At 55.7% G+C, this 27025-nt stretch overlaps 9 protein-coding genes across 9 annotated transcripts; 4 read left to right on the top strand and 5 right to left on the bottom strand.

The window, feature by feature from the left end:
• Window positions 1–1055: 1055 nt before the first annotated feature.
• C8A04DRAFT_25004 (uncharacterized protein) lies at window positions 1056–1724 on the top strand (the record flags this gene model as incomplete). The annotated part of the gene is made up of 2 exons (XM_062779393.1): window positions 1056–1101; window positions 1207–1724. The coding sequence occupies 2 exons, from the start codon at window positions 1056–1058 to the stop codon at window positions 1722–1724; spliced, it is 564 nt and encodes a 187-aa protein (XP_062640573.1).
• A 353-nt stretch (window positions 1725–2077) lies between these two features.
• C8A04DRAFT_9209 (geranylgeranyltransferase) lies at window positions 2078–3259 on the bottom strand (the record flags this gene model as incomplete). Its single annotated transcript, XM_062785398.1, has 2 exons — window positions 2078–3000; window positions 3100–3259. The coding sequence occupies 2 exons, from the start codon at window positions 3257–3259 to the stop codon at window positions 2078–2080; spliced, it is 1083 nt and encodes a 360-aa protein (XP_062640572.1).
• A 1830-nt stretch (window positions 3260–5089) lies between these two features.
• Window positions 5090–6779, bottom strand: C8A04DRAFT_34398 (ribosomal protein S5 domain 2-type protein; the record flags this gene model as incomplete). Its single annotated transcript, XM_062782812.1, has 2 exons — window positions 5090–6370; window positions 6465–6779. The coding sequence occupies 2 exons, from the start codon at window positions 6777–6779 to the stop codon at window positions 5090–5092; spliced, it is 1596 nt and encodes a 531-aa protein (XP_062640571.1).
• Window positions 6780–8773: 1994 nt separating this feature from the next.
• On the top strand, window positions 8774–9577 carry C8A04DRAFT_25001 (uncharacterized protein; the record flags this gene model as incomplete). The annotated part of the gene is made up of 1 exon (XM_062779392.1): window positions 8774–9577. One exon carries the CDS (start codon window positions 8774–8776, stop codon window positions 9575–9577), a length of 804 nt encoding a protein of 267 aa, XP_062640570.1.
• A 379-nt stretch (window positions 9578–9956) lies between these two features.
• Window positions 9957–10432, bottom strand: C8A04DRAFT_25000 (ribosomal protein L38e; the record flags this gene model as incomplete). Its single annotated transcript, XM_062779391.1, has 4 exons — window positions 9957–10006; window positions 10085–10213; window positions 10296–10329; window positions 10403–10432. 4 exons carry the CDS (start codon window positions 10430–10432, stop codon window positions 9957–9959), a joined length of 243 nt encoding a protein of 80 aa, XP_062640569.1.
• A 1226-nt stretch (window positions 10433–11658) lies between these two features.
• Window positions 11659–14154, top strand: C8A04DRAFT_34395 (ribosomal protein L34-like protein; the record flags this gene model as incomplete). Its single annotated transcript, XM_062782811.1, has 5 exons — window positions 11659–11673; window positions 11739–12668; window positions 12720–13153; window positions 13595–13723; window positions 13788–14154. The coding sequence occupies 5 exons, from the start codon at window positions 11659–11661 to the stop codon at window positions 14152–14154; spliced, it is 1875 nt and encodes a 624-aa protein (XP_062640568.1).
• Window positions 14155–15512: 1358 nt separating this feature from the next.
• On the bottom strand, window positions 15513–18368 carry C8A04DRAFT_34393 (glycoside hydrolase; the record flags this gene model as incomplete). Its single annotated transcript, XM_062782810.1, has 4 exons — window positions 15513–17497; window positions 17553–17980; window position 18048; window positions 18107–18368. 4 exons carry the CDS (start codon window positions 18366–18368, stop codon window positions 15513–15515), a joined length of 2676 nt encoding a protein of 891 aa, XP_062640567.1.
• A 2642-nt stretch (window positions 18369–21010) lies between these two features.
• On the top strand, window positions 21011–22224 carry C8A04DRAFT_9264 (Alpha/Beta hydrolase protein; the record flags this gene model as incomplete). Its single annotated transcript, XM_062785419.1, has 4 exons — window positions 21011–21083; window positions 21152–21314; window positions 21399–21503; window positions 21585–22224. 4 exons carry the CDS (start codon window positions 21011–21013, stop codon window positions 22222–22224), a joined length of 981 nt encoding a protein of 326 aa, XP_062640566.1.
• A 1645-nt stretch (window positions 22225–23869) lies between these two features.
• Window positions 23870–26590, bottom strand: C8A04DRAFT_9227 (uncharacterized protein; the record flags this gene model as incomplete). Its single annotated transcript, XM_062785406.1, has 1 exon — window positions 23870–26590. The coding sequence occupies one exon, from the start codon at window positions 26588–26590 to the stop codon at window positions 23870–23872; it is 2721 nt and encodes a 906-aa protein (XP_062640565.1).
• Window positions 26591–27025: the final 435 nt, after the last annotated feature.

Genomic DNA, 27025 nt, shown 5'->3' with positions numbered 1-27025 from the left:
GTATTAGGTCTAAATTCTCTCGGAACTAGAGAGAATTAGGATGGGTTGTGGGAGCAGCTCTTAGGTTATCTCGGGATCTCGGCCACAGGAGGCGGCACACTCAGACAGATAGCTCAAGTCCAATCCAATAACATTCGATCAAATCTTGGTAAATTTTGATCGATTTACTCTTTTTGGCCTTTTTTCACTTTCTAGATTTATTCTTTTTTGTCTTCTTTCACTGTTTTTGGTTTATTCTTTTTGATCTTTTTTCACTTTTGTAGAAAAGTAAGTTAGGTATCCAGGGTTTTGGTCTGCCGCTTTTTTTGGCCACAGCATAAGAGGGTCCTATTTGCCGCCGCAATTGACGATTGTCTTTTACGACAATACCATAGTTCTATGGTCAGTTTGAGAGCTAGTAGATATCATGAATGCCGCCGTAGAATCCTCCCGTCGTGCAATACATAAGCTTCCACCTAGACACTTGGCTATCACATACGACCATAGGCAGTAGAAAGCTCGGGATCCCGTCCGCTCTCCCCTAGATAAACTACTGACCGCCGGACTAGTACTCAGGTCGGTGACGACTGGGGAATCCCCGGTGTTGTATGTTTTTGGCTTTTCCTTGTATATTTTTGGTGTTTTGGTGGGTTCTGGTGCTGTCCGTGTTGGATTCTACATACACCCCACTAGTTAGGTGCCCCACCAACTGCATGAAAGTGGGGCGCTTCGCGGCGGCAGCATCACGCAGTTGGATTAGGTTCTTAGCTTCCAAAGAACCTTTCGCTCTTCAGCCTTGTATTTAAAGACCGCCATCTCCCCCGTCTTGTTCAACCGGAACCTGATTGTTTTACTCGCATTACAAATCTCCAATAAGTTCCACCCACACTTTTGAATCTGTCCATACCACCACCACCACTGAACATACATTCGCGACTGACTCTCCAGTCTGTCCCTCCAACCAAGCAACAAAGACACCACGGAGTGTCCGTGTATCGGCCAACCACAGCCAGTTACGACGTATTCTTACCACCAGACTTCCCGGTTCTTTAGCCTTCTAGGCATTTACCGCAACGATGTCTGCCAACTTCAACGAGACAAACATACGCTGCTCTAGCGAAGGTAAGATAATACCCACCGACCCCGTTCAACTCCATCATACAGTGCCAGACAGACCCTCCCTCACTTCACAGACACACCTCACTAACACCCTCCCCTCCTCACCAGCTGCGAAAAACTTCATCGACTGGTACTACCGCCAACTCAACGACGCCAAGCCCGTTTCGCACGGCTACATCAACGGCCACGCCGCCTACACCAACGCCGGCCACGCGCCGGCCGACATCTGCATCAACGGCCTCGTGGTCGCGACCCCACAAGAATGGGACAAACTCCTCGACCAACAGCGCGAAGCGCCCAAACAGCCCGACCCCAACAAGCGACGCGTGCGCTACGACGTCGAGAGCTTCGACGTGCACGTTATCAACGCCGACTACCGCTTCGGCGCGTCAGCCAAAATGCTCGAGCTGAACGCCCCCACCGACGGCGTGCGCATGATGATGGTGTTGACGGTGGCCGGGTCAGTGTTGTTTGGGACGGGAAGGAGCAAGGCGGAGGATTATTGGGAGAAGCAGAGTTTTCATGATCGGTTCATTCTTGTGCCGAACTGGGACGTGCTGGAGAAGCCGGGGGCGCGGTACGGGAGGAAATATCTCATTTCTTCGCATAACTACCGGGCGAATTAGGAGGATTTGTTCTGGGTATTAAATCCAATAAAGGAGCTGAGCCAAATGGCAAAAGGAATAAAAAAAAAAGACAAGGGCGTAAGGGCCCAGATTATGGGGTGGATGGCATGGATTGGAAATAGACTGGGAAAGGCGTTAGGTATACCACGGGATCTGAGACCGGCAACATGGCTCTGGCTTTTGATTTAGACTTAACAAATGTGATTATATGCCATGTGTTGTTCTGGAATTGTCTTGTGAGCATTTACCTAGGGCATATTGGCCGCTTACGACGTAGTTAACAAGCTCAATTATAAAAACACCATATGCAAACCAAGTACAACATCCTATTCCCGAACAATTCTTCTCCCCCCCTACGCGCCCACCTCCAAGCACTTCCGCCGCCACTCCCAATACCCAACCCGAATCCGATCCCACTTCTGCCCCAACCGCCTCAAACTCAAATCCGCCTTCTCCTTCTCCCCCTTCTCCGCATAAATCTCCGCCAGCAAATCCAGCGCATGCGTGCTCAACACATCCTCCCCTTCTCCTTCTTCTCCTTCTCCCTCCTTACCCCCCTCACTCCTTTCCTCCCCCAGCCGAATCACAAACTCACTCACAAACCCTTCCACACTCGCCAACTTCCTCCCGCCCTTCACCATCACACCCCGCAAGTAATTCCACCCGCTCTGATTCTGCGGCGCCAGCCGGATCTTCCCCGTCACATACTCAATCTCCCGATCGACCACCTCCGCAGGCACGCCGGCATCATACGCCGTAGCGGCCGCGCCGGGCGTGGCATAGGCCGGGTTAGAGAAGACGAGGAAAAACCGGTGGGACCAGGCCGAGTTGTTGCGCACGTCCTTGTCGATCAACCCTTCGATGGCCGCCAGCTCGTCGGCGTCGTCGAAGAGCCCCAGTTTGGAGACTACGTAGGAGCGGTAGGACCAGACGTGGTAGTTCTTGGTGTCCTCGGACAGCATCTGGGCGATGAAGGCGCGCTCGGAGGCGGCGAAGGCGGAGATGGCGGCGGGGTCGGAGGCGATGAGGGGGTGGTAGTTCTCGACGAGGAGGTGGCGGTGGTGCCAGATTTGGTAGTTTTTGAGGTTTTGCAGGGCGACTTCGTTGAGCCAGGTGATTTCGTCGAGGATGGGGAGGTTGAGGGCGAAGACGTTGGCTGCGCGGTATAGCCAGACTGTGTAGTGCGCCGGGTTCATCTCGATGATGTGCTCGGTTAGGCGCAGACAGCGTGGGGAGTGCTCTTTGGCTTGCATCACCGCGCGGAGGTAGGCCATGGCTGGAGTAACTGTCAGCAATCCCTCTCTTGCCCTTACTTCCCCTTACCTTTCAAGGAGATAGAGATAGTATGACCGAGAAAAAAGGGGGAGAAACTCACCCTCAGCATAATCATCCGGATACGCAATCGCCGCCAGCGCCCCCTCCGGCTCCTGAAGCACAACAGGCTCAACATCAGCCCACTCCGGATCAGTCGACAGCTTCCCGTCTTCACCCCCGACACCCCCGCCATACAATTCCTTCTTCAGCTCAGCAGCCATCCCTCCTCAAACACGTCCTGCTGTTTATCACCAGAACCTGGCCAGACAGAGCCCCCTAGCTTGTCGCGAGCACACGCCGGGCCCGAAAACAGACGGCTGTCCAGTATCAGACAGCTTGAGATCGCGTTTTCGCCCCTACTGTGCCTGGTACTAGTTTCGCACTCAGCTGCGACTCTCCCGCTCCTGCTCCTTTCTGACACTGTCCGTCCGTCTTCAGCGAAGAAACAGCCTGTGACGACACCCCAAGCTCGTTCAGACGCTGTAAGTAACGGTAGAAAGTGAGCCCTTGTAGCGTTGGCCCTAGAAGACAGCCTCGTAAGGACGGGCGGTGTAGTAGTGGGCGAGAGTGCGGTTGTGACTGGTTTGACCGGTGGTGGTGGTATGTAGTAATGGTGTCCAAGATGTGGTGGGTGATGGCGGCTTGCGTTTAAATTTGAGTTGGAGTCGGGGTTGACGGTAAGTTGTTTGAATCTCTGTGCACGAGCTGGGTGAGTGAGGGGTCAGCGAGTCCTGTAATCAATACATAGGTATGTACATACCAAATACCGACTCAACTTGACTTGTATCCAAGCATGCACCTCACGGGCAGGCAACTGCAGGTCTCCACGCCCGGCCCGTCCGTCTCTTTCAGTGGAGTCCAAGAATCTGCAAGGGATGGAAAACGTATTTCAAATCCCTTAAACCACTAAACACCAGACAAATAAAACGACGAGGGACTCACCTTCGGCTGCTTTAGCAGTCGTGACTAGGTAGGTAGGTGCCGGCACAGTGAGACAACCTCTACAAATCGACAATGGTAGGTGGGGTGGGGGTCGGACGCACCAAGCAGATGGCGGGGCAATTTTCGCCTTAGAAAACCCCGCTGATCATTCCGCTTCCTAGCTAAAAATGCAGAGCACCACTTCGAGCTGCTTAAAAAGCTGCCCGAGAAAGCTCGCTCCTCGGCCGCTGCATGTCAAGCTTGGGGGACGGGAACTGCCCGCAGTTGATTCTGCAAGGAAGCGGGGCAAGGGAGTGGGCAAAACAGGTGGGGAAAATTGGAGACCTACGTAGAGAAAGGCTGCATGAAGTCTGAGGGAGAGAAGGTATCAATGCGAATGCCGCTGCAAGGAACAATCGTAAGACAAGGTCACACAAGGACTCAACACAATACTAAGAAGAGGAGAGCTGGAGGAAGGGAGGATGGGACCTACCTACCTTTGTGACGTGCTACATCTCGTTTGTGTCCCATTACCTGCATCACATACAGCTCAAGTCCGACACCCACATAGCTCAAGTTCCACATTGTTTTAAGCCCCAGACTTCAGGTGAATATTTGTTTGCGTCCTGCGTTCTCTGTATAAATTGTGCACTATCTGCGGGCTAATTACATCATGTAAGTAAGGGAGTTTTGTACAAAATACGTCCCCAGTAAACATGGTAGAAAGGAGGAGTAAGTACCGCAAGGTCAAAACGGTCTAGAGTTAGATACAGAGAAGAGAAGAAGCAAAGGAGGACAAGAGAGAGAGAAGGAAAACAAAAAGAGCAAAAGCCACGGGGCCAACACCCTATCATCCATCCATCCATCCATCCTCTTCCCCTTTTCCGCTGCTGCCGCGTAAAAAAATGGACGGCAAACAATCGCTTCCCCTCTGTTGAAGATCCAAAAAAAAGACAAACAAGCCACGCATTTCGCCCACCCTCGGAACTCCCAAAAGTCCAAACACAATATCCTCGGAAAACAAGTCGTCTAATATTATCACCCCTTGTCAGGCAAATGCCTCATTCGGAGCCCCCCTGAGAACACACCCTCCTCTTTCGGGGCACATAGCAGCACCCCTTCAACCACAACTAACTCTCAACCCTCCAGAAATTCCAACCTTCTCTCTCACCCCCTCCCCCATGCACACCCACCAACCTCTCCACACCCTCATTGCCCTCGGCGCTGAGGAACTTCTCCAAATCAATCTCCATCCCGCCCTCGTCGTCCTCGTCCATGCCGTTCTTCAGCACTGCTGGCCACAGCACACCCACACCGTCTCCACCCAGCGTTGTTTCAAACTTCTGGAACCCTTCCTCATCCAGCTGTCCCTCCAGCTTTTGCAACTTGGCCCGGTCAACATCTGGCTTCAGTAGCGTGATGCAGCAGCCACCGCCACCCGCGCCCGTCAGCTTGGTCCAGCCGATCCCTTGGTGGTCGACCAGTTCCCGCACTCGCTCTAGGCGAGGATGCGACACGCCCAGCGAGACTAGCAGGCCGTGGTTGATAGTCATCAGCTCGCCAACACGGGCGAGGTCTGCCTCGCTGGTGGTGTCAAAGTCGTCCTCGCCCAGCACCGCGGCTGACGATTCGCTAACCTTGTCGATGGAATCGAGAATGCTACCGACAAGTTTTGGGTGAGTATTCCTAAGCCTTGCGACCTTGGCCACCTCGTGCGCGGTCGATTTGGGCACGCGCGTGTCGACCAACAGCAGCGGTAGCTCAGGGAAATCCCACAGTGGGCGCACCGATGGTGGCTTATCGTAGTCTGTACGCTGGAACATGACGGCTTTCCCTTGCGTCGACACCGTGTTGTCGACACCGGACGGGTTGCCGTGGATGAACATCTCGTAGACATAAGCCCAGCGGTTGATGCGTTCGATCTGGGTACGCGCCTCGTCTGCCGGCTGATCCGGATGCGGGCCCGACAGCGTGCGCAGCTGCAACAGGAGCGCGGCTGACATGCACACGGCGATCGTAGCGCTGCTGCCCAAGCCTGCACCCAGTGGGATCGTCGAGCGCAGTGTGTATTGGCAGCCGGGGAACGACTGAGAGCCCAACGATAGGAACATGTAAAGGAACGAACCGGCCGAGTTCTGGTGTACCTTGCGGATGTTGGCCGGCTGATCCGGCGAGACAGTGGCCAGGAAGGGCTGGAGGGCAGCCACAAGCTCAAGGTCGAGCTCCGTCACCAGCGAGTAGTAGTACTTCTTTTTCGATGGTTGTTGAAAGACGGACCATGGCAGCTCGTCGATATTCCAGCTGTGGTCAAAGTCGATATCTGGGAACTTGAGCGTTACTGTCCTCTTCGACTTGGACAACGTTGTGACGAGGAGGTACGATCGCAGCGAGATGGCGGCAGCTATCGCGGCCTGTGAAACGTAGACATGTTAGCCCTGAGGTCGCCCTGGCACAATCCTCCTCTTTTGTTTCCCCCCCCAGGTATATCCAATCCATCCAACTCACCTTGCCGTGTACGACTGCATGTTCACCAAACACAATAACCTTGCCCGGCGCCGAGACCATGAAAGCCGGCATCATCGGACTTGATTGCTTGCGCTTCATTTTCCTCCGCGGTCTGCTGGCCCTGTGCGTTCCATTGCCGTTTGTCGTTGCCGTGCCGTTCGTGGTGCTGCCCTCGGCGCTTTGTGCGCTGTCCAAGCTAGCTGCATCGTCGCTACCGGTATCGGTGCTTACGCTATCCGGTTCAGAGTCGCTGTGGAAGGTGCCATTGTGGTGGCCATTGGCCACGCCGTTTGTTGATGCAGGAGGAGCCGTCATATCGGATCCGTGTGCAGCCAATTCCTTTCACGACTGTGTCCCGTGTCGGTTTCGAAGGAGGGACAGAATTGTTTGGGCGGGAGGAACGAGGGGGGGCGGTCGAGTGATAACGGAAACGACCGTAGCACCAAAAACGGGTTGGAATGTGTTAACCAAGTTGTTGGGGCACACGGCAGACGGGTTGTTGCTTCGACGAGTATGCTGCGATACCTGGAGGGAGCTGCGATTGAGGTTGGGGCGGTGTTGCTGTGTTGCTGTGTTGCTGTGTTGCTGTTGCTGGGCAAAAGTTGGGGCGAGCAAGACGCGAGGAAGACGTGGACGTGAAGCTGGGAAAAGGATATTATCCGCCAAGATAGGAAAGAGGTGCAATATTAAGACAAGTGGAGTCCAGAACCCGGCAGGCCCCAGCAATCCGGTTCGATCGGTATGGACAAGTGCAAGTTCGATTTTGCACACGGAGATCAGATGCAGAGCAGCCCTGATGCAGCGGCGTAAAAAAAAAAAAATAGTTATTCAACAGTCCTCCCTTCTTCCCCGTGAGGTTGTTTCTAGATCAGCGAAGCTCTGCGGCTCAGCAGGTCACACAGGTGGAACGGATGGGAAATCGTGCCTGGAACGTGGGATGGGGGGGCCAGCTCTCGAGGAAAATAGTGGCCGAGCTCGCTCTGTGGCACTGCCTTCCACGCGATGACGATTGGAACAGGGGCAGCAGGGGGTTCCTGATTGTCTTGGGCATTTGGGGTTGCATTCTGACATTCTGGAACCTTGGAAAACGTTGATTGGTGCCAATGGCCTTTCCGTCCGGCTGGGTTGCTGGGGGGAAAAAGCCGAGAAAGCCAAGGGAGAGAAACAGCAGGGAAACGTTGAGTGGGACGGAGGACTGGCCGAACCGGCCGATACAGGCCGGGGGGGCCAAGTCAAGCGGGAGTCCAAAGTGGAAAGGCCTGGGCCTGGAGCCGGGCGGTATTCCATCGAAGCTATGAGTGGCCACGGACCGTTTTGTGGCCCTTGCCCCGCGGTGCCCAGTGACCGTGCCCCCAAAGGTCAGCGGCGAGCAATTTCCGCCGAAAACTTCAACGACCCCGTGACTCCTCTGCTGGGCATCACATCCTAGCTCGGCCATTGTGGTTTCTTTTCTGTTGTAGAGGGGAAATTTAGTCCAAAATTGAGCAGACGCCGGGCGGGATCCAGCATCTTATTTGAGGACGAACTTGACTAACCACTCTCTCGTGATACCACTGCTTGCAGATGCTAACTTATCACTGGGCGGACGAGCTGGTTGAAAGTGAGACTGCGTCTGTCACCTGCAGCCATGCCGTTTCGGAGCGTGGGAGCCATGGATCCAACCCGCCGTTGCGCCGTTTTGTCCTCATGGCGCACGTGGGGCCGATTCGGCCCAAAGTCCGTCTTAAGACCGGGACAAGCTCTGGCTTCCAGGTTGAGGGACGCTGTGCCGCCAAAAGATTCATTCTCATGAAACCTGTTGACGAGTGTTAGTTGACGGCGATTAACAGCTGCCAAGGCCGTGTCAGCTTCCGCGGCGGTCCGCGGGAAAGTGAGTGGAGTTTGAGAGAGAAACTAGTACCTGACTCAGCACCATCCCTAACATCTACAACCTCACTTGACGAAATCCAGGATTTTGGTATGCTATGTCGCGTTGATCGTATTGCAGACGCGTCTATTATGCGGGCAATTCGATCGGACTTAAGACCCCGCGGCAAAATGTTGGCCAGCTGCCTGTTTCCGGCTAGGTAAAGAGTTCCCACTGACCACTAACGACGCTGTATTCTTGCTTCGAAACGAGCATGGTTCCTCACCTCAAATGCGCGAGAGAAAACATATAAATGCCCCTCGCATATGGCGACAGACGGGTGAAAGTTGAATCTCGCCAGAGACAACTACACCACGAGTCTTACGCCATCTCTTAACAATTAAACCCTCCGGCAAACCAGGCAATTAACCCAAGACCGTCACTTACAAGATAATCCGCCAACATGACAGTCACCGAATTCGCCCTCCTCCACCTCAACACCCCCTCCTCATCCACCACCACCACCGCCCCCGCGGACACCAACACCAACACCAACACCCCTACCCCCCTCCCAACCCCCCTCCTCAAAACCCTCTCCCACGCCATGCAAATCCAAGACACCTGGCACGCCACCGCCTTCCCCTCCCTCCCCTCCTCCTCCCTCGCCCGCGCAGCCCACTGGTTCCGGCAGATCGAAGACCCCTCCTGGATCCTCACCACCGCTCTTTGGTCATCAGTCGAGGCCCATTGGGATTGGATTCGGAGTCCTGAGAATGCAGGTGTCATGGGCGGGTTGACAGAGGCGGGGGCGGGGGACTCTACTACTGGGGAAGAAGACGGGGAGGAGGGAAAGGGAAAGGAGGGGTGGGTGATTGCGGAGGATACGGGGTTGTGGCATGTTGGTGGGGTGCTGTTTGCGGGGGAGAAGGGGGAGGGGGAGGAGGTTGGGTTGTTGGAGAGTCCGGTTATTAGTTTGGGGAGGATGTATGTTAAGAAGGGGGAGGATAGGGAGAGGTTTGCGGCGAAATTTGAGGAGGTTCGTGGGATTTTGGAGCGGTTTGCTCGCCCTCATGCGGTGCGGTTTGGGTGGCGGGAGGATGGGGAAGAGGGTGCTGAGGAGGAGGAGTTTGTGTTGGTTGCTGGTTGGGAGAGCGTTGCGCAGCACTTTGCTTTTGCTGAGAGCGCGGAGTTCCCTAAGTACGGCGAGATTCGTGATTTGATCGCGCGCGTGGAACTGAAGCATTATCAGCGGTTCTCGCTGGAGTGAAAGCCGCCGCTGGGACAGGACAACCCTGGACAAGCGGAGGCTCACAGCATAGTGTCAAAAGACGGAGCGAGGGAGCAGGGAGACGGAAGAAACATGGGATCTGAGTCGTGGCCGTGGCCGATGAATTGCAGTTCCGTTTCTGGGGAACCTTGCCCACTACATCACACCCTTATATCGCGGGTTAAACCATAGCAAGCAATCGCATCAGTTCCCCAGCATTGAATTTCCCACCCGAGACGCCGTTTGTTGAGTCCAGGTCCAACCCGGACCGGCAAATGCATTTGTGCTTTCCATCGTGCCCACTCCCGCGCGCTCAGTGCCGGGCCAGCTTTCCCCATTCTTGCCCTAACCCGTCTCCCCTTCAGGACCCGTCAACAGTTCATGTCGACTTCTGCTTGTTCTTCTTGGGCACATCCTTGATCTGGAGGTCTATTGCGAGGAAACCCATCGTCAGCTTGGCTGCATTCTCGGTATGTTCGTCCGGGCCGTGCCGCGGGGGGGACCTACTGGGCGGGAGACTCTGCTTAAGCTTCTCGGCCTTCTCAGAGTCCTTCAGGACCAGGGTGTAGAGGAACCTCTGGCAGCGGACCTTGAACTTGATCTGCTGGCTCTTGTTGTTCTTCTTGATCCGGGCGGCTATTAAAATGGGAGGGTTAGAAAAACACATCCATTGGAACAATTTCGTCTGGCTCGTTCGTTTTCTCGTGTCGAAACGTACAGGAAGCATCCGTCCGCCGGCAGATCTCGATGAACTGTGCAAAAAACCGTCAGTACACTGCCTTGGATGCGCGAAGACCGTAAAAGTGTCGGGTTTTAAATTCGCACCTTCTTGATGTCTCCGATTTCCTGAGGCATTTTGGCTGGTTGTGTCGAGGCTCCTGAACTGGTCTGAAGGGGTACTCGGGTCCAAGATCGGGTTGGATTTCTCGAAATTATTTTCTGTGGGCTTCACTGGTGGGGATGGGACCCCGACAGGTGCATCTCATGGGTTTGGCGAGTGGCAGGGGTGTGTGTGGTCCGAGCTTCGTCCGTGGCTGAGTTGACGCGGCCTGTGGCGTTAGCACGCCTCGGCAGAGAGAAGGCCAGACAGAAGTTGACAGGTAACGTCGTGAGGAGCATTATTCGTACTTTTAAAATCATTCTTAGGTTCCCGTTAACTTCTCGTTTATAAGTTTTGGTCTTTCCATCTCACTTTAAATTTCCGCAGCTTGCACAACAACCAACATGCCGACGCCACTCGATCGTGCGATGAAGTCAAAGGTGAGCCACGACCCGCTTTGCGACACGGCTAATAAGCCGCCTCACTAACAGTGTAATAGAACGCCTTGCTTGGTAAGATCCAATACCAGAAGCTGCTGCCCAACTCTCACTAACTCTTCGCAGCCTTCGGCGGCTTGGTGACGGGCGTTGCCGTCTGGGCAATCTGGGGCGGCGACATGTTCCCCCAAGAGCAGGATCCCAAAGGTGACCCGGGGACTTGGTCCAAGGAGGAATTACGGCGGTGGCTCGCAGCTGTGGGTTATGGTCCAATGGCAGTTACATCCCTTGCTGTGCTGATGCTGATGTTTTGGGTAGCGAAACCTCTATCCTCAAAGCTCAGATACCAGGGAGCAGTTATTAGAGCGCGTCCGAGCAAACATGAGAATATCAAGACAGTAACGGGGTGACAAGGAGACAAGGGAGAAACGGTAGCGATGGCAGGAATGATGCTAGGCGAGAAAGCTCCCTAGAAACTATTTAGCATTGGCTCTCGTGGGGAATTCAATTGATCAAATGAGAAGCACACTAATGAGAAGAGAAGAAGGACAAAGGAGAGTGCAATTCAATGAATTCGCTGAGGAATTCATGGAGATGGCATGGCGAGCATGGGTCTCGGTGGGGGGTGGGCGAGAAATATCAACCAATGAAAGAGCTTGTTTGCTGATAAGATAAACCTCGGTGATTACCTGCAGGCTGCGCCCGCCCTAACGAAGGACAACTTGTTGTCCGCGCGCCGCAGCCATTCGTGCATCAACCTCCAACCACATCCCCATCGTTGAATTGGATCCGCGACGCAGGACAGTCGCGGCCCCTTTGCGACGATGGATTTTCTTCAGGTACGTCACAAGCGCTCAAAAACAACGTTGGCATTGACCCGAACTAACCCGGTGCTGTCCCGCAGCGCCTTGCGCGGTTCCTGGACCGCCCGCTGTTCCCGTGGAAGAAGCTGATCATTGGCTTCTCCGTCGGCCAATACCTTTTCGAGGGGCTTCTCGGCTACCGTCAGTACAAAATTCTCCAAAAGACAAAGCCGCCCAAGGTTCTCGAACACGAGGTGTCGCAGGAAGTCTTCGACAAGAGCCAGGCCTACGGACGTGCCAAGGCCAAGTTCACCGGTTTCAACGGTCTCTACGGACAAATTCAGAATCTAGCCTTCTACCACTTCGACGTACTCCCAAAACTCTGGTCATGGACTGGCGACCTCCTCGTCCGCTGGGCGCCCGCGCGCTTCACCGGCGAGATCTCCCACTCGATCGTCTTCATCCTCTCGTTTATTGTCATCCAACAAGTCCTGTCACTGCCGTCTAGCATCTACAGCACGTTTGTCCTGGAAGAGAAGTTTGGCTTCAACAAACAGACTCCGAAGCTGTTCGTCACCGACATTATCAAGACCAACATCCTGACCTTCGCTCTCGTTCCCCCGATTCTCGCCGGTTTCCTGTCCATCGTCAAGAAGACGGGCAACCAGTTCTTCTACTACCTCTGGATGTTCGGGGCGTTCCTCCAAGTCTTTATGATTACAATTTACCCGATTGTTATTCTCCCGATGTTCAACAAGCTTTCGCCGCTGGACGAGGGCAAGCTCAAGACGGATGTCGAGGATTTGGCTAAGAAGCTCAAGTTCCCGCTGCACGAGCTGTACGTCATCGACGGCAGCAAGCGCAGCGCCCACAGCAACGCCTACTTTTTCGGTCTCCCCTGGAAGAAGCACATTGTGATCTACGACACGCTTATTGAGAAGAGCGAGAGCGACGAGGTTGTCGCCGTGCTCGCGCACGAATTGGGTCACTGGAGCCTCGGGCACACCACCAAGCTCTTTGGCATCTCTCAGGTTGGTGGCCCTGATTTCTAACCGTAGGGATTTGTGCTAACGTAATTGCAGGCTCACTTCTTCTACATCTTCTCTCTCTTCTCGGTCTTTGTGCACAACAACTCCCTCTATGCAGACTTCGGGTTCACCAACCAGCACCCCATCATCATTGGGTTCCTGCTCTTCTCGGACATCCTCGGTCCTCTAGACAATGTTATCAAGCTGCTGATGAACATCCTGAGCCGCCGCTTCGAGTTCCAGGCGGACGCTTTCGCCAAGAACCTGGGGTACAACGATGAGCTGGCGCGGTCCCTGATCAAGCTGCAGATCCAGAATCTGAGCACCATGGATGCCGACCCGATCTTTGCCAGCTACCACTTCTCGCACCCGATCTTATCGGAGCGGTTGAAGGCGCTGGAGTGGCAGCCGACGCAGAAGGTGGAGGTGAAGGGGGGTGAGAAGGCGGAGGGTGAGGATGTTGCGACGGCCACCGGGCGGGATGAGTTGTAGATGGGAATCGTGTTAAGACTGATTTTCGGATAGATAGACGAGATATGTAAGGTAGTAATATGCATGTCATCAAACGTTACCCCTAAAAATGGTGCGACACCAGAGCCTTTTTTCGAGTCGTGCGACTTATCTTAACCTAACAAGTTAAAATTGAAACCAAAACTCAAGCATTGGAGGGTTTCCTATGTTTTTGCGTTGTTCTATTTCGAGAGAACTCTGAATTTCTACGCAGGAGGCCGATGCTGTAGCATTGAGGCCGGTCAATCTGACAGCTGCCGGCCAGCTGCCACCCGCAAAAGCCGCTCGGCACACCCAATCCCGAACCTCGCCAAAACTTCGATTGACGAGATCTCCCGCGCGAGCAACGACAACACCAAAACACCACCCCCACCCGGCAAACAAAGCGGCTCGATCCACCGCCCGCGGGCGCAACACAGATTGAGACTCACGACCGCCACAATGTCCCGCGTCAGCCTCCGATCCCCGCTGCTCCAGGCGCTGCGACGGCCGACCAGCCAACTAGCCCCTCGCTGCGGGTTTACTCTTGCTACGCCCAAGGCGACTCGGTGCGTTCCTCACTCCCCCCCCCCTTTTTTAAGTTTAACTTGAAGACTGAGCTAACCCCCGCAGCACAATCTCCCACCTTCCAACCCTCCGTCCCTCCCTCCCCTCCTCATCCTCCACCGCAAACATCTTCCGCAACCCCAACCAAACCCTCCTCCACCCCACCACCACAACCACCACCCCCTCAACACTCGGCCCCGCCGCCGCCGATGCGCCAACGCTGGACCTCCTCCCCCGCACCTCAATAACATCCCACCCCGCCCTAGCAGGCTTAGCCAGCCAAATCCGGTGTGGACCGCGTCCTACCATGTCGGGCGCGTCGAGGCTGATTCAGAAGAGGAGACATGGGTTTTTGAATCGGCAGCGGAGTCGCGGGGGGCAGAAGATGTTGGTTCGACGGAGGATGAAGGGGAGGAAGAAGTTGGGGCATTAGGGGGTTATTCACTGAGTCGCGGACAAGAGGGGTGGGGTTGGGAATAAGTGGGTGATGGGTGGTGGGAGACTAGGTGGGGGACGATTTGGCAGATGGAGAATTGGGGGGGGTTGGTTGGGATATGGGTGGGTGGTTTGGGGGTATGGTGATGGGAGTTGGGAAGATATTTTACCAGATAGGAGGGAGGAAGGGGGTAGTATTCCCAAGGCTGGGGTGGACGATAGATGACGAGAGGGACAAGGAATGGCATCAAGGGGAAGGAATCGGTGTATGAATATTATACCTGACATAGAAGGGGTGTAAAATGTACCATATGGGAGTATAAGAACTGATCCTTCGTCTACCTACCTAATTGTTAGTCCGTCCGTACGTGGAGTCGTATGTGCTACCTACAGTACCAGGCGTGGTACTAACTCACAGTGCTACGCTCGGCCTTGACCACGATGGTACCATGGGGAGCAGTCACAACGAAAGGAGGACGAGCGACCTGAGGAACCACTGGTAGGTTAAGATATTTCAGGATGCAAACATCCCTCTCGAACCTATAAACTACCCGAGGTAGGACCTTAAGAACTCTGGCTAGGTGAAGGACGACCAAGGTTTTACCCCTGACTAGGCTCACAACACTCACCGGTGATCCTAGGCGGCAATCCCTTGATGAGCAGGTGTGCCGTGTAACAAGTATGTACTGTACAATCCCACCGCAACATGGGTAGATTCCATGATATATGTCTACTACTTTCTACTCGTTGAGTAGGGAGGCAGTAGGTTTCTACGTCCAACCGAACTGTGTACTATGTAGTGGGACTAGCTTGCGTTTCAAGGATTGACTCATTTTGAGCTATACCACACCGAAACTAGCTGAGACTTCCAACGCTGTAACCTTAGACTTCTACTACATATTCCTTGCGACAGTCCATGCTCATGAAATCAACAAAGCCCACCGTTTGTGGTCAACTGCTATGGGCAAAACAAAAGCGTACATACCACTTCCAGCCGATGAAGAGCTGCCATTCACTGGGTTCAAGTAACTATGTAAGCAGCGCGGTCCATCTTATTGCTATAATAGTAGAAATACAAACTAGACCGGCATCCGTCTACATAGTAGCTCTCACGACACTAAACGAGATTTCGGCATGCTGGGAAGGGAATGACCGAGCTTGGTTGATACGAGGATTTGTACTGTATCAAACGCTATACACTATAAACACTAAATATACCAGGTATTAACGATAATACGGTACAACGATACTAACATTGATCAAAAAATCCACAGTTACTTCACACACACCCAGAATCAAACCCAACATCATCCACCTCCCTTATCCAAATCATTACTTTCCACTGCACATCCGGCTCTACGCCCCCGGCCCCTCCAACCCCTCCTCACAACTCCCCCCCTCAGTCCGACACGCCAAAAACAACCGATCACTCCCCTCCCCAATCCAAACCGTATACCCCTTATTCGCAGCCTCCGTCGCAGCCCCAGGAAGAACCCAATTCTGCAGTTCCACATCCCACACACTCACATCCTTCCTCGTCAACACCACTTTCACCGTCTCACTCTCCCCCGGCGCCAACTCCCCCGTCTTTTCAAAATCCCTCAACTGCACCGTCGGCGTATCATACGGAATCCCCTCCGGAAACTGCACATACGCCTGCACCGACGCCTTCCCCTTATGTTCCTTCCCGGTATTAGTCACCACCACGCTGACTTCCCACGCAACATCCCACAGCGCCGGGTTGCCGCCTTCGGCGCCGCCTGCCGCGGGACCCGGTTTCTGCTCGGTGGAGTAGCCGTCGGGGTAGTCGTATTTCTTTGTGCCGGCTGCGCCGATGGCGTGGGCGGAGTCGGCTTCGGGTTTGTGCAGCCAGGAGTAGAGGTAGCGCCAGATGGGGGTGAAGTTGTCCGGGTAGTAGGCTTCGGAGGCCGGGGGGAGGGCGGTGGAGTAGGAAGGGGTGGAGCCCTTGGGTTGGCGGGCTGGGGGGATGAGGGAGAGAGGGGTGGTGACCGGGGTGATGGTGGCGTTGGTGAAGGAGAAGGTGGTGTAGCTGAGGCCGTGGCCGAAGGCGAAGCGGGGCGGGGTGGATTGTTTGTTGAGGTAGCGGTAGTCGATGTAGAGGCCTTCGGAGTAGGTGTCTTGGACCTGGCCGAGGGCGAAGCCGCGGAGGTTGGCGATGCTGTCGGGGTAGTCGGTGGCGGACTTGGTGATGGAGTAGGGGAGGTGGCCGCTGGGGGAGACGTCGCCGAAGAGCACGTTGGTGAGGGACTCGCCGGCTTCTTGGCCTGGTAGATGGGCGAAGAGGACGGCTTTGACGGAGGGGAGGTCGATCCAGGGCTCGAGGATTAGTGGGCCGACGGTGTGGACGACGACGATCACGGTCTTGAACTTGGCTGCGGCTCTTTGGACCAGCTGGTCGCCGTTGTGCCAGGCGGCGAGCTTGGCTGAGTCACGGTCGCCGTGGTTGCCCTCGACGGTGAAGCTGTTTTCGCCAGCATCAGAGCTGATGAAAACAACCGCAATCTCATCATCGGCAGGGGTATCAAAGATCAGAGGGAAGCTGTCGCTGTTGTGAAACTCCACGTCCGAAACCCGCTTCTTGATCGCCGAGATCGGATCGTCAAAGTACGGGTAATCTGCAACACCCGAGCCCCAGCCCATGCCCAGCGTGCCCTTATTGCAGGCCCGGTTGAGGCAGGCATTGGGTCCGTCCGAGTTGACCTGCGCGTCAGTGCCAAACACAGTGATCTTGCTGGAACCCGACAACGGGAGTGCGTTGTCCTCGTTCTTGAGTAGAGTGATCGCGTCCTGGGCGACCTGGCGCGCAATCTGGGCGTGGTCGTCCTGTACGTTGACGAACCAGTTGACCTGTCCGACGGGCGACAACAGGGCGGCCGGGTACAGCAGGCCGTCGCGGTCGCGCGTGTTGGACGAGAAGTTGGGCCGCGGGTGGTCCTTGTCCTGGTTCATCTGGTACCAGGTCGCCACCACGCGCGTGGCCATGTCGTTCAGGCGGTCCACGGGCACCGAGCCGTTGAGCACTGACCGGGTTAGCTCGTACTGCCAGAGACTGAAGCCAAACAGCGGGATGTTGGTGTCGCCCGGCATGTTCATGTCGAGGCCCGCAAGGGCGGAATCGACGCCCGAGATGTGGCTCAGCCAGTCCGACATGACCATGCCCTGGAAGCCGAGCTCGTCCTTGAGGATGCCGTTGATGAGATGGCTGTGCTGGGACGAGGCCGACCCGTTCACGGCGTTGTAAGCCGTCATAACAGCCCCAACACCCGCGTGGACGGCCTCGGCAAAGGGCCACAAGTACAGCTCGTGAAGCGTGCGGTCATCTGGACGATGTCAATACTAGGACTGTCAAATTCCCTGGTCGGCCGCAGTACGAACCAATGTTTGCGCTGTACCCCGGCTGCAAGGGGTTGTACATGCGGTACATCTCCTGCTCGTTGCCAATGTAATGCTTAATGGTCGCAATGATGCCCTGCTCCTGCACACCCTGGATATGCAACGCGGCGGCTTTGGCCTGGAGCACAGGGTCGGCGCCAAAACCCTCCCAGTTGCGCCCGCCCAGGGGTTTCCGCCCGAGCGGACCGACGGTAGGTCCCAGGTGGACGTTGGTTCCCTTGCCGCGGAACTCCTTACCGATGGCCACGGCACGGGCATACATCAGGGACTTGTCCCATGTTGCGCCTGTCGTGATGCCAGGAGGGAAGGCCGTGACATTGTCGGCGGATGCTACGCCGAGAGCCGAGTCCTGGAAGCAGAGCTGGGGAAAGCCGAGTCGGTCGATGCTCCCGGTGTTGCCCACGCATGGCCTAGATATTTCGTCAGTGTGCCGGTATTCGATTAATGTAAGTAATACCTGAAAGTAATCATGCTGACCCTGGTAGTACGTTAGCAGGTGCCGCTTGATTCTCAAAAGGGGCCACAGGGTAATTTACCCATAAAAATGCCAGTGCCCGATGTGATGTTTGTCTTCTCGGCCAACGTCATCTGCGAGACCAACGCTTCGGCCTTGGTGTACGCGTCCTTCCACGAGTCGAGCCAGCCGCCGTACGGCGTGGGATAGTAGGGCGCGGCATGGAATCCATCCGGGACCGGATCTCTGGGACCGACAGTGCGAGCAAGTGCCGGCGAGGCAGCCAAAAAGGGGCTCAAAGCGAGCGAAAGCCAAACGCTGGCGCCCGCGTTGTGGTAGACCATATCGACCACTTCGTCAAGACCCCCACGCACGCAATTCAAACAAACAAAAAGGTAGACGGCGAGATAGCACGGTGAGGTTGCAAACGGACAAATGGGACGGCCAGGCACGCGTCCCGTCTTGGGATTTATTGTTTGTTCTAGCCCCAGCAGGGCGCGTTTCGGTAAAGACTGCCGGAGCCAGCTGAGGCGGGCCGATCGCAGCACACGCAAGGTTACGTCCGGCTCCGGATTCTACAGGCGCGGATCTAGATAACTCGACGGGCGGCTCATCGCTGTCGGCATCTCCTAGAAGGGTGGCCACGACCGTGAGGGAAAGGGAGAAAACGCCCCAGAAAACAACGGACGATGGCCGAAATGAGGATGGACGGCCTTAGACTGCCTGGGACAGACACAAGATGTGCTCATTCAAGACATGGCTGCGACCTTGGCGCGCCCGGCAAACCAGAGGACGCGCCTCAATGTGGGGTGCTTCTCATTTGCCGGTTGGGTAGCCAAGGCAATGCCCCGCGGTGTCCTCGGCGACGAGACCAAGTTTGAGGGGATATAACATATGGGGGGATATCTCAGGCATATAAACTACCTCGGTCGTTGCGAGTTGCTTACTACGTATGGACATAGTAGTAGTCGGTTAGTCAGTCGAGAGGTTGACATTTGAAAACGGTTTGCATGGCGTCGGATGTTGTTTCCCGGGCGTCATCGCCCATCAACCCATTAAAGAGGTTAGCTCGCCGTGTCGAACGGCGAACAGAGCAAACATGGAAAGTCGGCCGGCCGGTTCGACCATCGTCCGCTACATGTATGGTCTGTTTGTGATCAAGTCCAGCCAGTTGTTGATCCGTTGACGCGGTTTGGCGAATAAACGGCCGTCTCTCCACTACAGAGTTGTATCCGGGGCGGCCAAGTATGATCATGTGTGCGGAGGTGCGGTGGCACAAAGCAGGTTTTCGAAGAGATCCAGCCGAGCACCAGAACGGAGCAGCTCTCATCCAGTGGCTTTTCCAAGTGCCTTAGGACCTGAGAAAGGTCCAGCTGAGGAACGGAGAAGCTGGAATTCCTCCATCTCGTGCAAGGCCGATTTGTCGGAGCAATAAACGTGGTGGTGGTCAGAGAGACACGGCTGCAACGTGCCAAATGCGAGGGTTCCTTGCTGAGAATCGGAACTTAACAAATCCGAGGAGCTGGAAAGACAGCGGGCAAAAGAGAAATGCACAAAAGGAAACGCAGCACGGAGCACAAAAGAGAGCACACGGCTCGGCCAATACCCCGGCCGCTGGCTTCTGGAAAGGGAAGGTCTGGTGGGGTTGCGCAAGGCGATGCTTTCCGGGTTACCCCTTCCAAGATTTGTGCATCTGCACTCCACAGTTGTCCGCCGGGGCAGAGTATTCCTCCGCCCGTGGGATTTGGTCGTGACTTCCACCTCAAGGTCATCGGGTCAGTTCGATGCCCCGCATTCTCTTGCGGGGAGAAGAGAAGAAAAGAAGGCTGGAAAGAAGGTGGGAAAAATCCCAAGCTTCTTCCTTCGAGGTCTGCTGCAATTTGGAACCCACGGTGCTCCGAGTACAATACTTTGTACATTCGACAGGGCGGATGCGATGCAGCTTCGGCATTTGACCCCTCTCGATCGTGCAGCTGGGGCTTGGGAGATCTGGACCATAACGTTAATTTATTAGCATTTCTTTTTTCTCGTTTTTCCGTTCGCAGCAAGCCTATTCATTCCAAAATGTCGGTTCTCACCTCGTTAAGCACGCCACCAAGAACTGGACCAAATTGCGCTTGGCGCTGACTGCTTTTTTTATGTGATGGTCCTCTAAAAATACCATGACTTGGCCGACTTTGTGAGTCTGTCTTGTCTGTCTCGCAGCTGAGAAAAAGTCACTTGCACGTCCTTGGCGACGATCGGCAATCAAAACGGGTCATCCCGCGCCGCTGACCATGCACGCCACTGACAGCCTCAGGCTTGTCAGCCCAGTCGGAGCTCAACTTTCACACTGAGGCACAGAGATCTTGGACGAATCCGATGTTCTGCTTCCACCACACAGCGGTGTGGCTCAGGTTTCCCGCCGACCACCTGCCCAGTCAGAGTCGCCATGGACGAGACGGCATACGCAGGACTCGGTGACATTCTCCAGAGATGCACACCACACACACACACACACACATGCAGCCTTTCCCCTCTCCCCCACACCACCATCGCCGGAATAGAGAACTCGCGATGTCGTGGTATTGGTTCTCCGGACGAGACCGACCCCGTGTTCGGGGTTTCGGATGTAACTGTGGTCCGCCGACTTGGCCTAACTTACTGTGTACACTACGCAGCAGCCCTCCTTTGCTTTCCCCATGCTCCGCGGCTCCGAGGCAGTGTTTGCTTTCCCCATCTCCTCACCCCTGCGGGGGACTGGGCGAGACTGGGCGAGGCCCAGTGGCCCAATATAAAAGCCAATAGACGGACGCCGCTGTTGAGAGATGTCTTCGATCCCCGGCGCTTGCGCAGCCAAGGTTGATAAATCCGAGACATCCTCTGTCTTGTCCTGCCATCAAGAAGAAGCCTGTGGACGCACGACTGCTGTGTCTGGGTAGACCTCCTTGATCCCGTGTGACCTTCGATCTTCTAGATCCCTGGGAAATACTCCAGATCAGCCAACATGAAGGGTCTTGTGTTCGCCGGCCTCTCGCTGGCGTCTGTCGTACTCGGAGCGCCAAGCTTGAACAGACGAGGTAAGTTTACAACTCGCACAACGTCCCTCACTTATTCTCTTCTGTAACTCTAACATGGAACGACAAAGATGTCGTGACGCCCCAGGAGTTCGATGCCCTCAAGCTGTTCGCCCAGTGGTCCTCTGCCGCTTCGTGCAACGGCAAGAGGGCCGCTGGCCAGCCGGTGACCTGCGTTGAGGGCCAATGCACCTTGTTTGAGTCCCATGGCGCAACTGTCGTTGCCTCTTTCGGGTAAGCCTTTTTGGTTTCGAGTATCATGATGGTCACCGTCTTGAAGAAATAACTTGATCTAACTTACCATTGCCGTAACTACAGTGGTTCTCTCTTGGACATGGAGGGTTTTGTCGGTATCGACCCTGCGAGCAAGCAAATCGTCGTCTCTTTCAGGGGGACCACCACCACCGCCAACACCATCGCCGAGTAAGTTCGCCCTCGCTCACCTCCCTTCCCTACAACGAGAAGGAAATATCCCATTCTTACTAACCATCACCCCCCCCCCAGCCTTCTCGCCGTCCAAGTCCCCTGCGACTTCACCTCCGGCTGCCTCGTCCACACCGGCTTCTACGCCTCCTGGCTCGAAGTGGCCGACCGCGCTCACGCCGCCGTCACCGCCGCGCTCACCGCAAACCCCTCCTTCTCCGTGATCTCCACGGGTCACTCCCTCGGCGGCGCCGTCGCCACCCTCGCCGCAGCCTCCCTCCGCGACGCCGGCGTCCCTGTCGACCTGTACACCTACGGTTCCCCGCGCGTCGGCAACCTCGCCTTCGCCGAATACGTCACCGCCCAACCGGGCCGCGAATACCGCGTCACCCACTCCGACGATCCCGTCCCCCGCCTGCCGCCCCTCCTGCTCAACTACCGCCATACCAGCCCGGAGTACTGGATTGACGCGGGCTCCGACGGGGTGTTGACCACGGACGAGGTGAAGTACTGCGAGGGGTATGCTAGCACCGGGTGCAACGCCGGCACGACCGCGTTGGATTTTGATGCGCATAGCTGGTACTTCCAGCAGTTGAAGGGGTGTGCGGATTCGGATCCGCAGACGGGAGCGGTAAGCGAGGACACGAAAAAGCAGTTGACGGCGTATGTTGAGGCGGACTTGAAGATTGCCGTGTCGTTGAAGGCGAGGGGGGATTTTTAGGTGTATCTACGAGGAGATAGAGTTGGATATTGGTAATAGTGGGTTGTATAAAGATGGAGAGAATTGGATGTACAAATGCTAGGGATTGGATATAATCCACAAAAGTATCTATGAGACAGTACAGCGGAATTTAACATGTACTCACCTTCACTGCTTGGAAAGTCAGTGTCCAACGTCTTGATCATACTCCCACAATCTCATCAACTAAACAAATCCCACACAGATGCAGTTCAGACAGATTCCATTCAGCCAAACTAATTCCATCCATCCCACCAGTATGACACCCACACACAACACACACAACACACACAACACATACAACACATACAACACAAACAACACAAACAATCCAGACAACACCCTCCCATCCAAGCCACCAACCAACCTCCAATACACCGACAACAAACAGCCTCCCTAATTAACGACCGAGGTACTGCAGTGTTGTAGTGTACATACATCCATGGACTATTACACAGTAACCCACGTGTAGTGTAGTAAGCAGCCTCCCCCACGCACTCCCTTTCAACCCTTCTAACCCGCCCTTCTCCACAGTAGTGTAAGTTCTAACCCGCCGATGATGTTACCTCCGTCCTTCCGTACCTCCGTCTCAGTGTCTCCGTCCCAAAACAACGACCGATCTAATAATCTAATAATAGCTCTGACTACCTCGGATAATCCGATACTACACTCGGTAAAACACTCCCAGTAAGTAACATTCTCACCACACCACAAGAAGAGGAGTACACGCACCAGAAAAAGAAGGCGAAGTGGAAAAGAAGCAAAAGTGCCGGTCATCAGAGGTGAAGTGAAGTGAAGTGGAGTGAAGTCGGTAACTCTGAAACCCTCACTCTTTGACATGCGCTACGGTACAACTGCACTACATTGACTACATTGGGCGTGGTAATAACAATAACAGCTTACCTAGGAAGTTAACACGGGGGGATCTAACACAGGAGGAAATCAAATCGGGAGGAACCCAATACGGGAGGAACACGAAGCAGAAGGAAACTGAAGCGGAAGAACCCTGACAACCAAAGACAACGACTCACCCAGACAGTGTAAGCAATCACCACCTCCAAAGTCCATGAAGCACAGGTATCGCACGCCCAGTCCACATATGTAAAGTAGAATATGCTGTATTGCCTGCCACCCATCCGTCTGCTTGCTACAAATAAGTCCGCCTCGCCTTTGCCCTGCCCCCACCCCCTTCCCTTCCATTCCCCAATTTCCCAAGGGGTATCTTGTATCGTACCATCCCAATCCCGATCCATCCGTGCTATCCGTGCTATGCCATGCCATGCAACTAATAATAATAACGACTACTCTCAAAAGTCAACAATCCCTTCCTATCCCCTATCCCCCCTGCTTACTCCCCTTTCTCCGCGCCTTGCCTTGCCTGACCTGACCTTGCCTGACCTGGCCTTGACAAAGGGAAAGCAGGAAAAGGAATGTTGATTCTTCCCCATCCAATTGATAACCCCGAGTAAAGCACCCGCCAGCCCCATAATGCCCGTATTCAGACCCTGACCTTTGTTGTTTGACCCGACCTTACCCAACCTATCCACCATGGGCGCCCAGTCGTGGCCGTAAAAATAAATCAAAGCACTCCTCCCATGATACAGACAAAACACCACCCTCCCAAGGCTTATCCAGCCTTCCTAAATAACCTTGTCGTGCTCCCAGCTTTCCCCATCTCCCCAAACATCCCCCCCTTCCCTTTCCCGTCCGCCCTCCCGCGGTCCATCAAACTCGCCTCCAACCCGGCCCCGCCCAGATCACCAGCCGCAGCACTAGCAGGACGCGTAGCATGGCCGTTCGCAGGGGCATGCAGAGACGGAGTAGGAGCCGGCTTCCGCTCGTAACTGGCAATCCGGACCTTCCGCTCAATGGTCTCGACCCACGCCTTTCTCTCCTCGCTCATCTCGATCCGCTTGGCGCGCGGGCCGGCCATGCCTAGCGCGGTCGTCGCGTCCTCCTCGTCCCAGCTGACACGCGAGCTCGAGCACGACCGGACGGACGACGACGCGTCCGAGGGTGGGGTGGCTGAGAGCTTGCTGATGTTGGCGAGCGGCGTTTTGGGCCGTGCGGCGGACGCCCGTCGGTGTTGGCGATGGGGCTCGTCGTCGGCTGCCGCCGGGTTGCGCGTTTTGCGGAGTTTCAAGGGGGAGATGGGGGAGTGAGAATCCATGGCGGACGATGGCCGGCTCGGCGGCGTGGAATCGGCGGGGCGGACAGATCCGGGGCGAGGGATGTCCTTGACCTCGACCTTGCTATCTGCGCCCGGAGCGACAGCGCGGCGGAGATGGTGGCTGGCGTATTCCTTGAGGTACTCCCCCAGGTCGGCCCAACCACCACCCACCCGCACCATGACCCGCTCGCCGTGCTCTCCCACGCAACGGATGAACAACTTGATGGGTGCCTCACCGGTGGACCGGGAGAGGTGATAAATCTTGATCTCCTGGTTCCCACGTTGTTGTCGCGGGCGACGGACAGGCGCAAGTGTGAAGGATGGCGTTGCGGAGCGAGAATAGGCCGAGCGCATGGACGTGTTAGACTGGGTGCGGTGAATGACCTCGGGCCGCGAGCTCCTCCGCAGCGTGGGCATCTTAAAATCCGGCGGGTTGAGGTTGACGGCCGGGAGCTCCGCAGACAGCCGGATTTTAGCCGGGACCGACTCGAGAATCTCGCTAATCTGCTTCTGCAAATGGTCGTCCAAGCCGGGCACGCTCCTCTCAACGGGCGTGTTAGGCTCCGTAACCCCGTCGTCCTCCACAATGCCCGACCTGCTCGGAGTGCCCGGAGGGCTCGGGAAGCTCGGAAGTTCCGCCACAGTGGGCATGTCGTTAAAGCTCACAGAGAACGACCTCGCGGTCGAGCGGAATGGGTCCGTCTCGGGAATATCGGTGGCGTCTGTTGGTCGCGGGCGGGGGCGCTCAGGCGTGCTCTGGTCAATCATGTCACTAGAAAAGGAGTCCGTAAACATGCTGGGTCCCTCATCCAAGCCTGTTGTGTCTTCCATCCGGAACACCCCATCCTCCGCAATATCTGAGAGTTCAGAGTCGGAGCCGGGTGCATCTGTGTTTGGTGCGTCCGGTCGGGTTACGAGCACCGAGGAATCCCCCACATCGTCCGATCCGTCCGGTGTCATCGCATCAAACTCGTTGTCAGTATCCGGGCAGTCTTCATCAGTCGAAGCGGTTCCGTCGTCAGCGGTGTGATGAACCTTGATGACTGGAGGCCGGACAGCAGGCGTAGAACTGGGGCTGTCCACACTGTCATTGGATCCGTCGCCGCCTAGTGACTGGGCACTGACAGCAGCCGGGACGCTCTTGGGAGCAGCCCGAGCCGCCGCGGCAGCCAAGTCAGCTTCCTTGAGCTTCCTGTCACAGGCCACGGTCCATTCGCCGTACCCCTGCTCAAGCGTGTCTATCCTGTCAATCCATTCCGCCGGGAGGGTGTCTTGTTGGCCCTCGAGCATGTCCAGCATGGCGTCCAGGTCGCGACCGGCCTTGGCGACTTTGCTTCCCAAGACAGCCTTCATGACGTCGCACTCCTCGCGAGACAGGGGTGCTGGCGCGGCATGAGATGCACCATTTTGGCCTTTGGGGGCGTTGATCGTCTTCCAGCCAGACTGCAAAGCGGTCTCGGCACCCGCAATGGACGTCAGGAAGACTGGGATCTTGCGCAGCACCAAGAGGCGAAAGTTCCAAGTACCCATGAGCCTAACAAGCCTGGAAAGATTCGGCAGTGCCTGGACAGTCGTGGCCATGACGATGGCCGTCAAATCGTCCAGCCTCGAAATGCTAGAAAGAGACATGACAGAGCGGGCTGAGTCCATCATAGGGGTCCCGGGCCGGGAAAGCGGCATGATGTGGTTGTTTAGGACCTGGCTCTTGATCTCCTCGATATCGAGCTCCTCTAGCTCCTGCGCAATGCGGTCAATGCGCCTCTCGTACCTTTCTACGTCGGACGCCAGGACGCTTCCGTAGTATTCCTGTTTTTGTTGTTGCGGTGAGGGCGACGCGAAAAGCTTCCTCTTCACGGCGGGCATCTCAAATCCCGCAGAGCCCCCACTCGTGGGCCACGACCAAGCGGACAGCTCGGCCAGCCATTCGTGTATGCTGTTGGAGGCAATGGCAACCCGCAGGGCAAAGGCCTGCTCCGCCGGGGTTGCCGCCTGCATGCAGGCCCTCAGGGTACCCGAGGGGTTCCGGAAGGCATCGACCACCGTTCGCGGGGTCAGATTTGAAAGAAGGTCGTCGGTGTTTCGGTGTCGCGTGGGGGACGTTTCGGACGTCGACCGGAGCGGGCGGCCCCGGGCCGGCGCGAGGTGCGTCGATGCCCGGGCCAGTGGCGATTCGTTCATGATTTGTTGATAGTTTTAGTTGTTAGTCTCTCAGTTACGATGTCGTCGCGTGTGTTTGTGGCCGACAGTGAGCCGGGACGAAACGACGATGGTGATGATGGTGGTTTGTGATAGCGTTGGCGTCTGGGACGGGCGGCGCCCAGCATAATGGATGGCCCTTTTCTACGAACCCGGCGAAACAGTACAAAGCCGTCTTTCGAAAGTTCCCATAGTTAGTCGGTAAAAGAAGGGCGACCGCGTCGTTGGGCGAGGCTGGGAGGCCTGCTGTGATTCGCTCGGTGTGGGACAAGAGGCCGCTGAGCTGTGCGTCTGCTGTGCGTCTGATTGCCGCCTTGCTGCTGCTGCTCCCCGCTTGCTCCGAGCTTGGCCCACAGCGGATTGATTCGCTGAGGAAATGACACAAGACAAGAGACAAGCTGACCGGCAGGGCGGAGG

Source organism: Dichotomopilus funicola (assembly GCF_033296635.1).
Source record: "Dichotomopilus funicola strain CBS 141.50 unplaced genomic scaffold C8A04scaffold_4, whole genome shotgun sequence".
Taxonomy (NCBI): Eukaryota; Fungi; Ascomycota; class Sordariomycetes; order Sordariales; family Chaetomiaceae; genus Dichotomopilus; species Dichotomopilus funicola.
The sequence above is the reverse complement of the archived record's forward strand: the minus strand, read 5'-3'. Positions and strand labels throughout refer to the sequence as shown.